This window comes from Momordica charantia (genome assembly GCF_013281855.1).
Source record: "Momordica charantia cultivar OHB3-1 chromosome 8 unlocalized genomic scaffold, Mcharantia_2.0 BLBB01000008.1, whole genome shotgun sequence".
Classification (NCBI taxonomy): Eukaryota; Viridiplantae; Streptophyta; class Magnoliopsida; order Cucurbitales; family Cucurbitaceae; genus Momordica; species Momordica charantia.
The window spans coordinates 26051678-26066506 of NW_028275166.1; the positions used below are offsets into that span (position 1 = coordinate 26051678).

Below are 14829 nucleotides of genomic sequence, written 5' to 3' on the forward strand. Positions count from 1 at the left end.
AAATCAAATCCAACCTGCAAACACCCTAAATTCCCAGTTCAATTTCAACAAAATATGGGAATTTAAATTTCATTTCCCACCTTCACATTGAGCTTACATAGAATCATTTCATCAGGGAATACAGTAAAACAAGACATGTCCAAATATACAAACATTATATAAACCAAAGTCTAAGCTACCATAAAAATAGAGTAGGCTTTACCAGTAGCTTTCTTTCAACAACTTTAGACCTCCCTTTCCTCTCCTCCCTCATTCTATTACTTAAAAAAGTATGGATTTAGAACCAAAAGACAGACAGATGCTTAGTTTAACTGCCCTGCTGCATTCCTGTTCCAGGACAAATAGGATGGGTCACCTAGAGGCCTGCATGAACAACATTTGTTAAGTTATTGAATATTGAAGAATTCAAAATTTGCATTCCGAAACATTATCAAGCATTCGCCTCAGATTTTTGTTTACAGGAAATGTAACTTGTATTGATTGTCATAAAGGGTACAAAAGTAGAGAAAATAAAGATAATAGCGAAATCTTAGCAAAGGAATAAATTGTTAACCGCTCCCTTGGAAGCTCCTAGCATTTCTATCAAGTCATCCCAACAACATTTCTCCATGAAATCTTCTCGTCCCCACGAAAATAATTATCATGAAGCCATTATTTAGGAACTCGATATAACCTCAAGGCACACACGAAGAGAATCGAAAAGTTTCCTAACATATTGAAGAATACTCTTGCGTGTAAGAGCCTAAGAGGTGGTTCAGATCTACTCCATTTTTTATATCAAATGCACCAACTTGATCATGTTGATGTTCATCAAAACCACAGCAAACGAAAGAATTTTACTTGGGAATTCTACCAACCCATATAGCCCTGGGCATTTCATTAGGGATGATAGACCTATTTCCCAGTATAGGATGAAAATGGGTTTGCAATAATACAAGTCAGAGTTGTCAATTCATACTCAGAGGTCTCGAGAAGGAGATGAAGAGATTGGACCATTCTTGACTATCCACATTCAATAGATTTCTTGGAAAAATCAAATTCTAGCTATTACATTTCTAGTTATCAACACTAGAAAAAAAGAAACAGGGTGGAGGTGGTGGGACAAAATGTCCCCCACCGCGCCCTGCGGGGAGCCTATATGGGGATTCCCCCGCCCCATTGGGAGTGGGTTATCAAGGGGAAAGGTAACATCCCCAAATTCTGTTAAAAAAACCCTGGATAATCCCAATCTTCATGGAATAGTTAGCAGAGAAAATCTGCTTACATGCCTTGTATATATATATCCAAGGTGCATCTACTCTTGGTCAAACTCGCAGCCAAAGAATTCGAGAACCTGCCAAATTTATCTTTACCATACTAGAAATAACACCATGCTACAGTGAAGATGATTTTAAGATAGATCTCCAAAAGCCATTTGTAGAGTACAAAAGTCATTCATCCTATCCCCACTAACCAAATGACTTCTTCCTTCAAGACCAGCCCCTCCTCAGAAAAAAGTTTCTGACTAGCATTAATTTCCATTCTACAAACAAGCGGCTAGCTTGCGAGGTAATTTGTAAATGGTCTGGAAGTTGGCAGAAATTTTTCCCACAAAAGGAAACAGAGTTTCATTAATATAATTAAATAACAGGAGTCTCAACCCTAGCTAAGGGAAGTTACAGAAAAGCCCTCCAATTAGCATAAATATCAGAGGTATCATACTTACAAAACAATTTGTTGAACCGACACCGAAAGGCATCAGTAAAAATAACATTATTAAGAAAGTAGTACAAAGATCAGAAGTAGGTTTAAGTCAAAATTCCCCCTTTGTAGACAGTTTTTGTCCCTATCTGTGAAGTAGTTTATTAGTCTAGCTTGAATTCTTTCAACTGTCCTCTTACAACTTTCAAAATGCATCTCCTTTTCGTTGCCAAGGCATCTCCAAAGAACTAAAAGGCCACGAGGCCATATTACCCCTCATGATAACTATCGGCTTCTCTCAAGGAACTTGTTAGATCTTATTGGGAAGCACATGAAGAATTTTCTATAGGAAAAACCACCCATTTCATTTCTTTTATTAGAGCTATTGTTAATGGTTGTCTCAAGAAAACCAGCCCTCCTTTCCTTAGATTCTCCAACAAATATTCTTGACAATAAGAAACGCTCCCTGTGGGAGTTTGTATCTTTTGAACATTTTGTTCATTTTCATTAATCAATGAGAAGTTCGTATCTTATTAAAAAAAAATAAACAGATAAGAAACAACTAGCTAAAATAGATTGAAAGAAAAAAGGATACAAAGATTACAATAATCTCAGGTCATTCGAGGTACTTGAATGCTCCTCTCTGGAGTATTCTTACTCAAACCTAAACCACTATAACAATCACATGTCTTCATCATTTCCTCCTCACTCTATTTATAACAAAACCTCCTAACAACATTTTTGACCAATTACTAATATACGCTCAATACCTTAATGACATCCCCAAATCTATCCTAATAGCAATCCTACCATAAACACTTTCCTACCATAGGAGCTCGAGAATTATTCCTCTATAAGGTTAACGAGATTCTTCCATCCCTCTAAGCCCATCCTCATTGGGAGGACTATGATATTTATGTTACTCTTAAAGACCACTACTCAAAACTTTGGGAATTTCTACAATGCTCCCTCCCTCATCTATTCATAAGCTTTTGTATCCACATAAAGCCATTATGCTCAAGTTTTCCTAAAGATTTTCTAGTTAGGAGATGCAATAGTTGGTTCAACAAACATATTTTCAGCCACACAAAAATTTCTGATGAAAATACCATCTCATCAAGATCAAAAGTAACTCCGTCCGATATAAATCAATAGTAAACATATTCTTTTCAATCTACATTTATGAGAGAGATCTTATCTTTGAACAAGAGGCAGATATGAGAAACAACTTTGAGAGCATACTGGAGTGATGAAAAAAGTATGCAAGAGTGAACAATTGAGACAAAAAGAGAGACAGAATGATGAAGGGAGTGGGAGAGAGGGCTTTCTTGTAATCTCCTTTCGCTTGGGGTGGCTTTCCCCCTGTCTTTTGTGGTATATTTCATTGATCTATGAAATACTCTGTTTCTTTACCAAAAAGGGAAAAAAAAGGTGGGAGAGGATTAACAAAAGAGATATGAATACAATTTTCTTCGGAACCTCTGATGTAATGGAGAGGATATTTTACTAAATTTTAAAACCACTATTATAAACTAGCCCAGATGATTAAATTATCAAATGAAAAACATATGCAGGTTTCATAATAACTAGATTATTCATCCCAAAGCCCCAACTATCCTATTCTAATAGGCTAGAGTTTATCCAAAGTAAAAATGGGGCAGGTTTGACGGTTTGAGTACTTAGGAGAAATTAGTGTTCATCAACTACATATGTGAAGAAGCGATCAGGTGCTAGTACTCTTAAGATGGGTATGAGTTCGAAGTAGAGGATTAAGATGGACTAATGCAAATTATTGTACATGCCAAAATTTGAAAAGACATGCAAACTTCTAGCACAACTATTGATACAAATAAAACAGAACTAGAAATATTTGCAAGTACTTGTTGATTAATAATAAGAAAATGGGAGCACTGGACTTATGAAGATACATATAACTAAATCCAAAGAACATGGGGCAGTTGCATTTGTCATATTCTGTAAATTTCACTCAAGCGAATATCTATCCCTGTATTCCCCAACTATAGCAGTTACATGTACTCCAAGACCATTAATTTAGCTCACCTTGGCTTGATCACGTAAAGAAGTATGAAGGTTATCGCTAAAAACAAGCAGACTCCTCCAACACTAAGATAAGCTATGCCTAGAAAATCATTCTTGCCACCAATCCAACTTGTGGTTGAAAGGACCAGCTTCTTTTTACCACCGAAGCTATAGGTATTATAGTTATTTTCTATCACCACTGTTATTTCATCATTCGCATCGAAGTCTCCTTCTATCTTCCCATACAGTTTCCTGAATGTAGGCAGTGCCGCAGTTCGCATCCAAACTATAAGATCCTCTTGCTGACTCAGCTATTACACAAAAAAAAGGAAAGTATTTTTATAAATCAACAAAAATAGATGCAATGAGAAGGAGGAGGTAAATAAGAACATAATCAAACAACATTAAGAAGAGAGGATAGAATGCAAATTAAGCATACTCACAGGTAGGCTCGCATTTAGTTTTGCACCACCAATCAAACCTTCAGTCTGGAAGTTTTTAGGATAGACATCAGATCCAAATTTTTTTTCTTGGTCACTTTTCCAGGCTATGTCCTTCTTGCTGACATCTAGTACCTTGTTTTTCATAGAAAAACCATATGTATCATTGAACAAACTCCATGCAATGAGTCCACAAGGGACGATTGGAGCCCCATTCCCAATAGTCGATTCTGGTGCACATGTTTTCGTGTCTGCTTCAGCTGCCCTGCTTCGTAATTGTGTATCACTTCTGCTTTTTACATATCTGATAATGTTTCACGAGCCAAAAAACAGCAAAATATGTTAAAATGGAAGAGCAAGAATGGAAAAGCTCTTGAAGTAACTTGAATAAGAAGGTAGGCACAAGTATCAGCTAACATGTTGTGACACTGTTTCAATACTTCACATTCCGATATCATGAATAAAAGGACAAGAATAAACAATTCTCTCTTTAATGATTTAAGCAGGTGCATGATACTTTTGAGCTTCACAAATTTAATCATTTACTTTCATAGCAAACAAATATTCATTAATGAAAATAATACAAATGAAATGAAAGGTTAAAGGCAATCGTAAAAGAATTTTAAGATGCGCTGATTATAAAGTTTTTCTGGATAAGAAACAATTTCATTGATGATAGAACATTAAAAGAGAGAGAGGAACTCGTCTAAGGGAGTTAAAAAAAACTTCTCGATGAAAGATTATAAAAGCTATAATCATGAAAAAGGGGAGCATTTACACCATGATATAACAATACTGTATCATTAAAAAAATTAAAAAAAAAATAGAAAAAAAAACCATTGAACGAGCGCTGAGTCTTTGAAGATACTGTAATTTCTTTCTTGCTAAATGATCCAAAAGAAAGCTCTAACAAAATTCATCCGAAGGAGCTTCCTTTCTCTCTTGAAAGGGTGTTCCACCAAAGCAAAATAAGGAAGACTTTTGGATCATCTGGGAGAACCATTGACCAACTGAATGAAGAGAGGACCACTCCCCCAAAAAGAGACAGCAAACTCACAATTGTTGAAGATATGGCGTTGGGAGTTGGATCTTGTTTTGCAGATGGGGCACCGGTGGGGGAGATACCCATGTATGGCATTCTATGCTGAAGCTTGTAAAATGTATTAAAGGCTCCCAAAGAAGATAATGGTCCTCCCATATGGCCTCATAAGGAAATTGATGAAATTGATGGGTTGTGCCCGGTGCATCCGAATGTAGAGCTTTTAAGAGAGAGTTGGTGGAGAAAGAACCACTTGGATCAAGCTTCCAGATTGGTTTGTCGAGAGTCCGTGTGAGGCAAATGGTGGAGAGATGTTGAGAAATGGTGACCTACTCTCTTCAATTTCTGCATCTTTAAGGTTAATTCTATGCCCAAGGTTCCAGATTTTTGGCTGTCTTTTTTTTTTTTACAAGAAATAACTTTTCATTTATCTATAAAGGAGAAAAATTCAGGGATACAAACTCCAAAAGGAGTGAAAGAAAAAGAGAAAAAATAAACGAGACAAAAAAAAGAGAATCTCAACAAAGAGTATAACCGAAAATAAGAATGAAAAGCAATATAGGCCAAGGACCGCCACAGGATCATGAAAATAAAACGGAGGGACCCCCTTCTTCAATATCTCCCATTTCATACAAAGATCTGAAACTTCAACAACAAAAAGGCATGCCAAAGTAGACTTGAATGCTTTCTTCAGACTGGGTCAAGAGCATAAATGACTCCAACACTCTTGAGAAGGTCGTAGAGATGGGGAAAGTACAGGTTAGTGGTTCCTCCAACAACCATTTAAGCCAGAAGGAGATGTTTGTTCCCTCCCCAACCTAAAAGCTATGTGATAAAAAATCAGGTTCTGGTTTTGAAGAATGTACTTCCACGGGGCTTTAGCAGTAGCTAAGGATGACTTCCCAGGTCTGGAAAATTGTATAGGTGTGACATATTTTGCAACTAAGATTTTCCTCCATAAGGCTGTCTTTTAATTTACAAGCCTCCAAATCCATTTGGCGAGAAGCGCTTTCTTTTTGTTCTGTATGCTAAAAATACCCAGCAATGTCAAAAGGATAATGTTTTGCCATTTAACAAGATGCAGGCCCCAGTTTTGAAGTTTCATTTTTGAAGATAAGATCTGTACAATCTTTCTAGTGTTTGAGAGACCTTGGAAGGCATTCAGAAGAGAGACAAGTAGTAATGGTTGATAAAGTGGCTGGTAGGAGAGTAAGTCTACCACCGTTAAAAAATGGAGTTTTTCCAAGAGAGAAGTCTTTTCTTGACCTTCACGACCAAAGCATCTCAAAAGAAGATAGTTTTTGCCTTACTGTTCATGGGAATTTTTTTGAGTACAACATGTGAGGGTGGGGATTCGAACTCTCAACCTCATGGTTGAATACATGTGCTCTAGTTGGCTTTTTGGCTTACCGGCTTACCGTTCAAAGAAAGACTCAAGTAGGAGTTTGGTCCATACCCAACTTTGCAACCATATCTTGCTGCCACTGAGACCACCTCATGAGCTTCCATGTTGATGTCAATAAGCTCAAATTTCTGATGATTTACATTCAGTCCAGAAGCTTTTCTTCAAACAGGCAAACAATATTAAATAAGTTGGTGAGGGCTTCGTCCTCTAATGTAGAAAATAGAATTGTGTTATCGGCGAACTATAAATGATGTATCTCAATGGATTTATCCCCCAAATCAAAGACCTTGATTTGATTTTTGGTCCCCGCATGAGATAAATCCTGCTGAAGACATCTACACCCATGATAACAAGAAAAGGAGAGAGAATTCCCTCGGCAGAAACCCCTAGAAGCAAGAATTCTACTTCTAGGACTAATAATGAAGAAGTTTGATGCAGATATGCATCCTGTAATCCACATTCTCCATCTATGCCAAAAGCCTTTGCATGAAGGACCTCGTCTAGGAATATCAAGCCACTTTGTCAAAAGCATTTTCAATGTCTAATTTAATGACTACCCCTTTTCTCTTCTACCCTACCATTCATTGATCAACTTGTTAACCATTAAGAATACATCAAAAAAAATTCGACCTTGCACAAAAACCGATTGGGATTCTGTAATGGTGAGAGTAAGGACTTTCTTTAGGCATTCCAAGAGAACTCTAGCAACAATTTTGTACATACATGAGAGAGAGACTGATTGGCTGATATCAGTCACCTACTTGGTGTCTACTTTCTTTGGAATGAGGCAGACATAAGTTTTGTTCAAGCTGCATTGATGATGTTTCTCTTAAAAAAATCTTGGAACACCCTTATAATGTCAAGCTTAAGGATGTTGCAAAACATTTTATAAAACTCAGTGGTAAAGCCAACAGGTGTGGACGTCTTGTTTGAACCAAGCTCCTTTATCGCACCCCAAATCTCCTCTTCAAGGGTCTTTCAAAGTCAAAATGATGGGAGATTGGATCCCAAATTAGGGGATGGGTTAGAAATCTACTGTCATTGTCTTTTATGTAAAGGTTGCTGAAAAAACTGAGTAATTCTTCCTCTATCTTATCTTCCGTCAAAATGCTCTTACCATGCCCATCTCTGTCAAAAGTCTCTTACCATCTCTAGAAAGAACCTCTAGGATCATACCTTTTTCTTCTTTTAAAAGGCTACAACATGGTGGAAGAAGCTAGTCTTGATGTCCCCTTCAACAAGCCACTTTTGTTTGCAACGCTGCCTTCAAATGGATTCTTCTTTGGCAGCAAGCTGAGAGGGAGAGATTTAAAGGATCTTCTTTGGGAGATGTGTACCGGTTGTAAGTTGGTTGTTTATCCAGCAGTGAGAGCTCCATGAGAATGAGAGATTTTAAGGATCTTCTAGATGAAGCCATGACCGGCCAGCCTCTAAGAGGAGTGTTTTTCCACTGGTATTCTACTAAGGGAACAAGGAGGGTTGCTGCAGCGACATATTTTCGAAGTGGAATGAAGATGGGCCTTATTTTAACTATGCCAAAAGAGAACTGAATGGGATAATGGTCTGATGTGGGCCGGCTAAGTCTCTTAACCATAGCATTGGGAAACTTTGAAAAGAAGGGATCAGTGGAGAGGAATCTTATTAAGTAGCCTTATAAACTTTAAAACATTCCTTAATGTTACCATGATAAAAAAGAAATGTATAAAGCAAGTGACACAAAATAATAATACATAGTGCACAAACAAAATGAAGGCTACAGACAATAAATAAAAATGTATCTATGCAATAAAAGTTGTTATTGTGAGCAACGGATGCCTAACAGAGAAAAGTCTGAATGAATTTCTTTACTTCCATTTTCTCTTTTAGGTAAACCAAGACGTATACCAAAATTGTGAACAGATGAACAGCTTGGTTTATGTTACTCTAGTTTGCTCCTTAAACTACAATTTTCATTCTTCCCCAAGCGATGGCCCATTGACAAGGGTTTGGAGTCTCTTAGTCATACCAACTTAGAGGTCTCAAATTCGAATCTTTAGATGAGTTTATACCAAAAATCCTTGATGTGTCTCAGGTCCGGGTCTTGGGACGGGCGTAGGTGCCCTAGATATAGGGGAGCAAAGCTCCAACCGGTTATCAGAAAAGAAAAAAAAAAGGATTAAAGCATACTCTTTTTTACTTTAGTAAGCTATCCATCAGATTCCATATTTTAATCACACAACACAGGAAAACTTCATATAATTCAATAGAACTCACAAATGAGGAAATAATCAGCACCCTGCTGCTTGCTCATGAACAGTTTATTTCTTTCATATTCAAGACACTACCAACATTTTTGTCAGTAACCAAAAAAAAAACAATAATTCCACATACCGTCGGTGATTTTGATAGAAGTTATCAAGCTGATAATAGATGTAAACAGGACCTTTCATTGGTTTGGGAACCTGAAAAGCATTCAGTTGGTAAAAATCTTTGAGAGATATAAATTAAGAGATGAACACGAAAAAGGAACCAAAGTCTAATATGCCTTTTGGCAACAAAATAGAAAATGTACTTACAATCAACCTCCTACTACATGTTTTATTAGTTTTACTGTCTTTAATAAACGTAAGAGGATTGCTGCTATACTGAGAAGGAAGACAATCCTGGTCATATCGGTCCACAATTTCAACAACCTGAGCATCAAAGAAAGCATATACTCAAGTTCAGCATTCACCAGCCCAAAAAAATAAGTGAAAAAAAAAAAAAACTGCATTATATCATAATACAAGAATGAGGCAGATGAGAAAGTACTTGTTCTGAAGCAAATAAGGAAACAATGCCTATGGGGATAAAGATAATGCCAACAGCAACGAAGGATGTTATAACCTGAAATCAAACATTGACACTAATAAAGGGAGTGCATAGTGCTAAGACAGAGACCAGGGCAAAAAATAAGTTCATATCTTCTGAGGCATACCCATCCTGGTGTTAGAATTGGTTTGCAAGCAGGAAGCTCTTGCTGTGTAAATCTGGAATCTGAAATGGAATTAACCAGAAAAACATAAGTACCAGCCAATAGAATCGACCTTCCATAATAGGCAATAACAACTAACAAAAGAAATACCGTCTAAAACAGAATACGGAACACTATAACATGAGAATGAAGCGTATAAATGGCCGGAAGGAAGGCATTTTCAAAGATTAAATGAAAAGGTACGCAAACATGAATCCAGACCCAGAAGCAGAAACCAAAAATTTTGCTCCACATGAATGCTTCTCATGAATTATTCCATGTCCAAAAAACAATTAAGAAGATGAAGAACACAGGTGAGAGGCATACTTCCAAAAACCATAAAAAAGGAATAGATCGTATAGGAAAACCGAACCAAAAGGACGAAACAGAAAGAAAGAAAAAAGACCAGTAAAGAAATCGTAACCAATAGCGATAAAAATTGACAGGGACGAAAAAAACAAAAAAAGTAGAACAGTAAGAATATGACATTTGGGTTTCTTCGATTTCTTGGGCGTTGTGGACGAATCGGAGTTCTGCCGCATTCCAGCCGCCGAGCTCGTTGCTCCGTGCGCGTTTTTCATTTCTGCGAACCAAAAAGAAGAGAACAACGTTATTGATCCGCAATTTCACCTTATCTGCAATTTCTTTTCCCTTTTTCTTTCGAATCGAAAATGGGTTACAACAATTCTTTATCTTTCCTTTATGGCTCTATCAATTCTGACAAAACAAACACAAAATTAGGGGGAAATTTGATTTGGGTCTAGGAATTTCGAGAGGAAGGATGAAAAAAACTCGAAAACGAAGTCGCAAACCTGCTCGATGAATCTCATTCGATCGGTGGCCCTTGCTTCACGAACCCACTTTCTTGTTTCGGTATGGCTACCAAAACATATCGTCGATCGATTATCGAGAATTAGTGGAAGTAGTTTCGCGCGGTTTTCATATTTTTCCTTTTTCTATTTTTTTGAAAAATAAGTTTCTTTATTATTATGCCTTTTCTTTCTGTTTTTTTTCCCAAGGACCTTTTAGACAGTGTTTTTTCGACAACGTAGATGTCCAATATCTTCCGATCACGTCTGTTCTTTTAAGGACCTTTTATTTCTCTTGATTCTTAGGATAGTTTGTTTTTTTGGAAAGGTAAACGTCCAACATCTTCTGGTCATGTTTGTTTTGTAGAAAATATATAAAGATGTCTGAAAATATTTGAATAGTCACGTTTGGTTAATATTTTAAATTTATATAATGTTGCAAAAGTGTCATTACCAATATTGATATAATTTATACATTAATCTAATATAATTTGTATTTATATAATATATTTTTTTAAATTAATTTAATATTTTAGATTTTTTATATTAATTGCATAGATGTATCAATCTTTGTTAGCGGAGTTCATATTAATATAAGAATTTTTTAAAAAGTAATTAATATTGAATATAAAATTCATTTTCAACATTAATATTTAAAAAAAACAATTATATAATTAATATTATATTTTGTGAAATTTATTTATTATATTATCAGGTTATATTCTTTTAAGAGGAATAATATTAAAACTAGATTGATGTTAAAAAAATGTTGTTTTAAAATGATGTACTTAAAATAATAGATATTATTTATAATAAATCATTCCTAATATTAAAAGTAAATAAATATATTATATAATTTAATTGAAGTTTATTTTATATGTACGTGTAATACATAAAAATCCTTAATTCCTTATTTGTCAATATTACATTAATTTATTTAAATTATAAAATTACAAATAAAACTAAAGAAATTTGATAAAAGTAAATATATGAAAAAAAAATAATGAAGAGGCAAAATGTAGATGCCGTTGACATGAGAATCATAGAAACCCATGTTTCAAAAAAGCATCAAAATCGACTCGGATGCCTTTCGTATGAGCATCCTAGTATTCCTGGACATCCCGAGGTACCTGGATATCTTACATTACCGCAAAATAAACGTGGGAATCTTAATAGTTAGGAAAAGTTGTATAAATTATTCAACCAATACAGCGTTCGTAGAAGCAACTCAACGATTAAGTTAGATATGTGACAACAACTGTGATTCATAAATATCACAAGATTTAGATTTGACTAAATTACAAATTATTGTAACTTTAATCTCATTTTGATCCTTATATTTTTAAAAGTTTTATTATCCAATCGTATTATTCATGGATGTTAAAAGTGAATTTTATGGTAGGACCATTTTCAATAATGTATGTTATGTGTGAAATTAAGTCAAGGACCAAATAGGCCGAGCCCAAGGTTGAGAATTAGCCTAAGGCCAAGAACAAGTCGGAGGCTGATGATGAGAATGAGCTTGAAGCCGAGGCTGAAGCTCATAACTAGGCCAAGGTTGAGAACTAAGTTGAGCCTGAGCCCGAGGCCCATGGTTGAGTAGCCATATGCCAACACTATCTTTTCAATGTTTACGGGAGAATATCTAGCCCGAAAACAAAGATCATGAGATTTAAGGAATACGACATGGGGAATATATTCCAATGTCTTTAGAGTTTCATCTCTATAAATAGCAAGAGAATACTCCTAATTAAAGTACGCTACAAATGTAAAAGGTTTTAACCATGAAGAAAAAGATAAAAGTAACAAATGTTGAAAGATATGAAATTAAAATAGAGAGTTCTTTGGCCTATGGTCTTAAATACTAAGCAAATCCGATTTAGAGTACGGAGTGTTAGTGTCTGACGAGTTGACTGTGAAGTCAATTCTTATGCAGATTGACTTGCTAATCAAGCAATGTTTTTTTCTTTAGATTTACATATTTGCAAAGAGCCTCCTTTTGGTCTCGATGGATGATGCCTCTCTTGTCACTTTTTTTTTAATTTATATGGAAAATATATTATTTTATATTATAAAATACATTTAATAAGTAAAAAGTAAATAAATAGATAATAATATTATATATATATGTGAAAAATATGAGACTTTTTATGATTGGGGGCTCTAAGCGAGGGTCTAACCAAGTTTTTATTAGGAATTAGTACATTTGATAGCCTATTTAGTAATCATAATTACATAAAATGATTGAAATGTATAAAATTTACACTTCAAATAACACTAATTAGGATGATACCCATCACCAATTTACCAGCATATCCTTCTGTATTTACACCTAAATATTAAGTATTTTTAAAAAATTCAAAATTGGTTATCTTGGAGGTTCGAATTTAAATCCCTTAATCTATGCTTAATTAGACTTTTCAAAAATATCAATTACCAAATCTTCAAAATCTTCGAAATCCCCAAAATCCTCATTCTACCGTCCGTTTCGGAAAAATCTTCTCCTTCTGCCGTTTCTTCTTCCTCTCCTTCCACAGACATTATTGTTTCTGTCCGTTCGAGCTTCTTTTTCTCTGTCGCCCGTCTCCGTTTATCCCGTTTGAAAGGAGATTTCCGTCCTTCCTTATTCTCCAGTCGTTTCTGTCTGCCTTGTCACCGGCCGACGTCTGTTTGCCTTCATCTCCGGTCGCCTCCGTTTTTCTCCGTCACCAGAGCAATTCATCTCCGTTTATCCCGATCGAAAGGTTTGTATTCCAATGGTTGTTTTCGATTTCTGATTTCGTATGAACTATTGTATATATGAGGATATATATTATAATGAGTTTGATTAGGTAATATCTTATAACTCAACTTGTATATATGTGAATATGCTGATATATACTATAGTGATTTTGAATGTATATATGCGGATATATAAGTGGATATATCTTATAAGTAAACTTGTATATATGCGGATATGCGAATACATACTATAGTGATTTTGAATGTATATATGCGAATATATAAGTGGATATAATTTTGAATATATTTTTTGAATATGCGGATATATGTTTATTGAGACTTCAAAAGATGTTTGTGTGATTTTAAATTGTTATTGAAGATTGAGCACAAGTGGGAGTGAATTAAGAGAAAATCAATCTTTTTGAAGGAGTAAATTAAGGTTTTAAATGAGTCAATTAAGGGATTTGCGTTGAAAATTAGAATGTGTCCCACAATAATTAAAGGATTGTGATAATAATTTATGGAATTAAAATTTTTATATTTAAAAAAACAAATAACTATAATAAAGGTAAATGCAATAAATAAAGGTAAAATCAAAATTAAAATAAAATCCAATCTAAAGGTATAAAATTAGAAAATTTTAGACATTTGTTTAAACTAGTGTGCTACCACATGCGTTACACGAAGTATTTTCAACTTAATTAATTTTATAATAAAAATCACTAATAGTAAAAAAAACAATAATAAACAAAGAAAAAAAATTAAAATGTGTACCTATACAAACTTCATAAATAAATAAATAAATATATATATATACACATTGTTTTCTATTAAGAATTTGACTCGGTATTATATCAAGACTCAATCCAACTAAATTCATAACGTCTGCCAATTTCACCATGTCTCCTCTTTTAAGATTAGTATCTTATTATTGCAAGATAAACATAAATTATGGATAGTGAAAAAATTAAGTAAATGAGAGAGAATAAAAATAGACAAAATAAAATACGGATCATATTGTGAGTAGAGCAATGAGAAAGAACTCTTTTTCATAATAAGAGGTTAAAATAGTAACAAAAAAAATTCAAATCTCAACTATACACTCATCTTTTAGGTACATCCAACTTCATAAAATTGTAAAACGGTAACTTTGCAAGCCTGATATTCGAGATATATAGATTTGGCACATGCATCATTTGCAACTTGATGAATATGCCACCAACATCTTGAGATGTTTTCGAGATTGAATAATCTTTTAGAGATGTTTTGAGAAAACTAAAAATAAAGAGGTAGTGAAAAGAGTTATGGAAAAAATGGTGGAAGAAACCTATTTTTATAGTGGTAGAGAATAAAAAGTTACAAAATTTTTTTAAATTCTTAGACTCTTCAAATTCTAGTATAATTAAAGAAAAAATTAATTTTATGTCGTAGGAAAATATTCTGCCTTCCAACCTTTTAAATCCTATAAATTTATTGCTATTGATAATTAAAGCAAAAATTAATTCTTATGTTGTAGGAAAACGTTTTGCATTCTTACATCTTAAATTCTATAAATTTATTAGTATTAATAATAAATAATTAATTTAATATTTATAATAATGTATTAATGACATAGTTTGTAAATTAATAAATTTAGTAAGAGACAAAAGTGTCCAAAATGTTTTTCCAAGATTCTCCCTTTTTAATATTAATTAATATAGTAT

At 34.2% G+C, this 14829-nt stretch overlaps 1 protein-coding gene across 5 annotated transcripts; it reads right to left on the minus strand.

The window, feature by feature from the left end:
- Window positions 1–42: 42 nt before the first annotated feature.
- LOC111013267 (ALA-interacting subunit 5) lies at window positions 43–10564 on the minus strand. 5 transcript variants are annotated; one of them, XM_022287693.2, is made up of 10 exons: window positions 10409–10542; window positions 10295–10313; window positions 10084–10179; window positions 9561–9619; window positions 9395–9469; window positions 9160–9276; window positions 8975–9045; window positions 4164–4464; window positions 3742–4031; window positions 43–363 (listed from the first exon to the last, which is right to left on the minus strand). In XM_022287693.2, exons 3-10 carry the CDS (start codon window positions 10175–10177, stop codon window positions 303–305), a joined length of 1068 nt encoding a protein of 355 aa, XP_022143385.1. In that variant the 5' UTR covers window positions 10178–10179; window positions 10295–10313; window positions 10409–10542; the 3' UTR covers window positions 43–302. The 5 variants fall into 5 exon arrangements, with proteins under 5 accessions (XP_022143385.1, XP_022143384.1, XP_087984086.1 ...); XM_022287692.2 differs by lacking the exon at window positions 10295–10313 and having other exon boundaries at window positions 10409–10564; XM_088127960.1 differs by having other exon boundaries at window positions 10084–10313; window positions 10409–10553.
- Between the last annotated feature and the right edge of the window lie 4265 nt (window positions 10565–14829).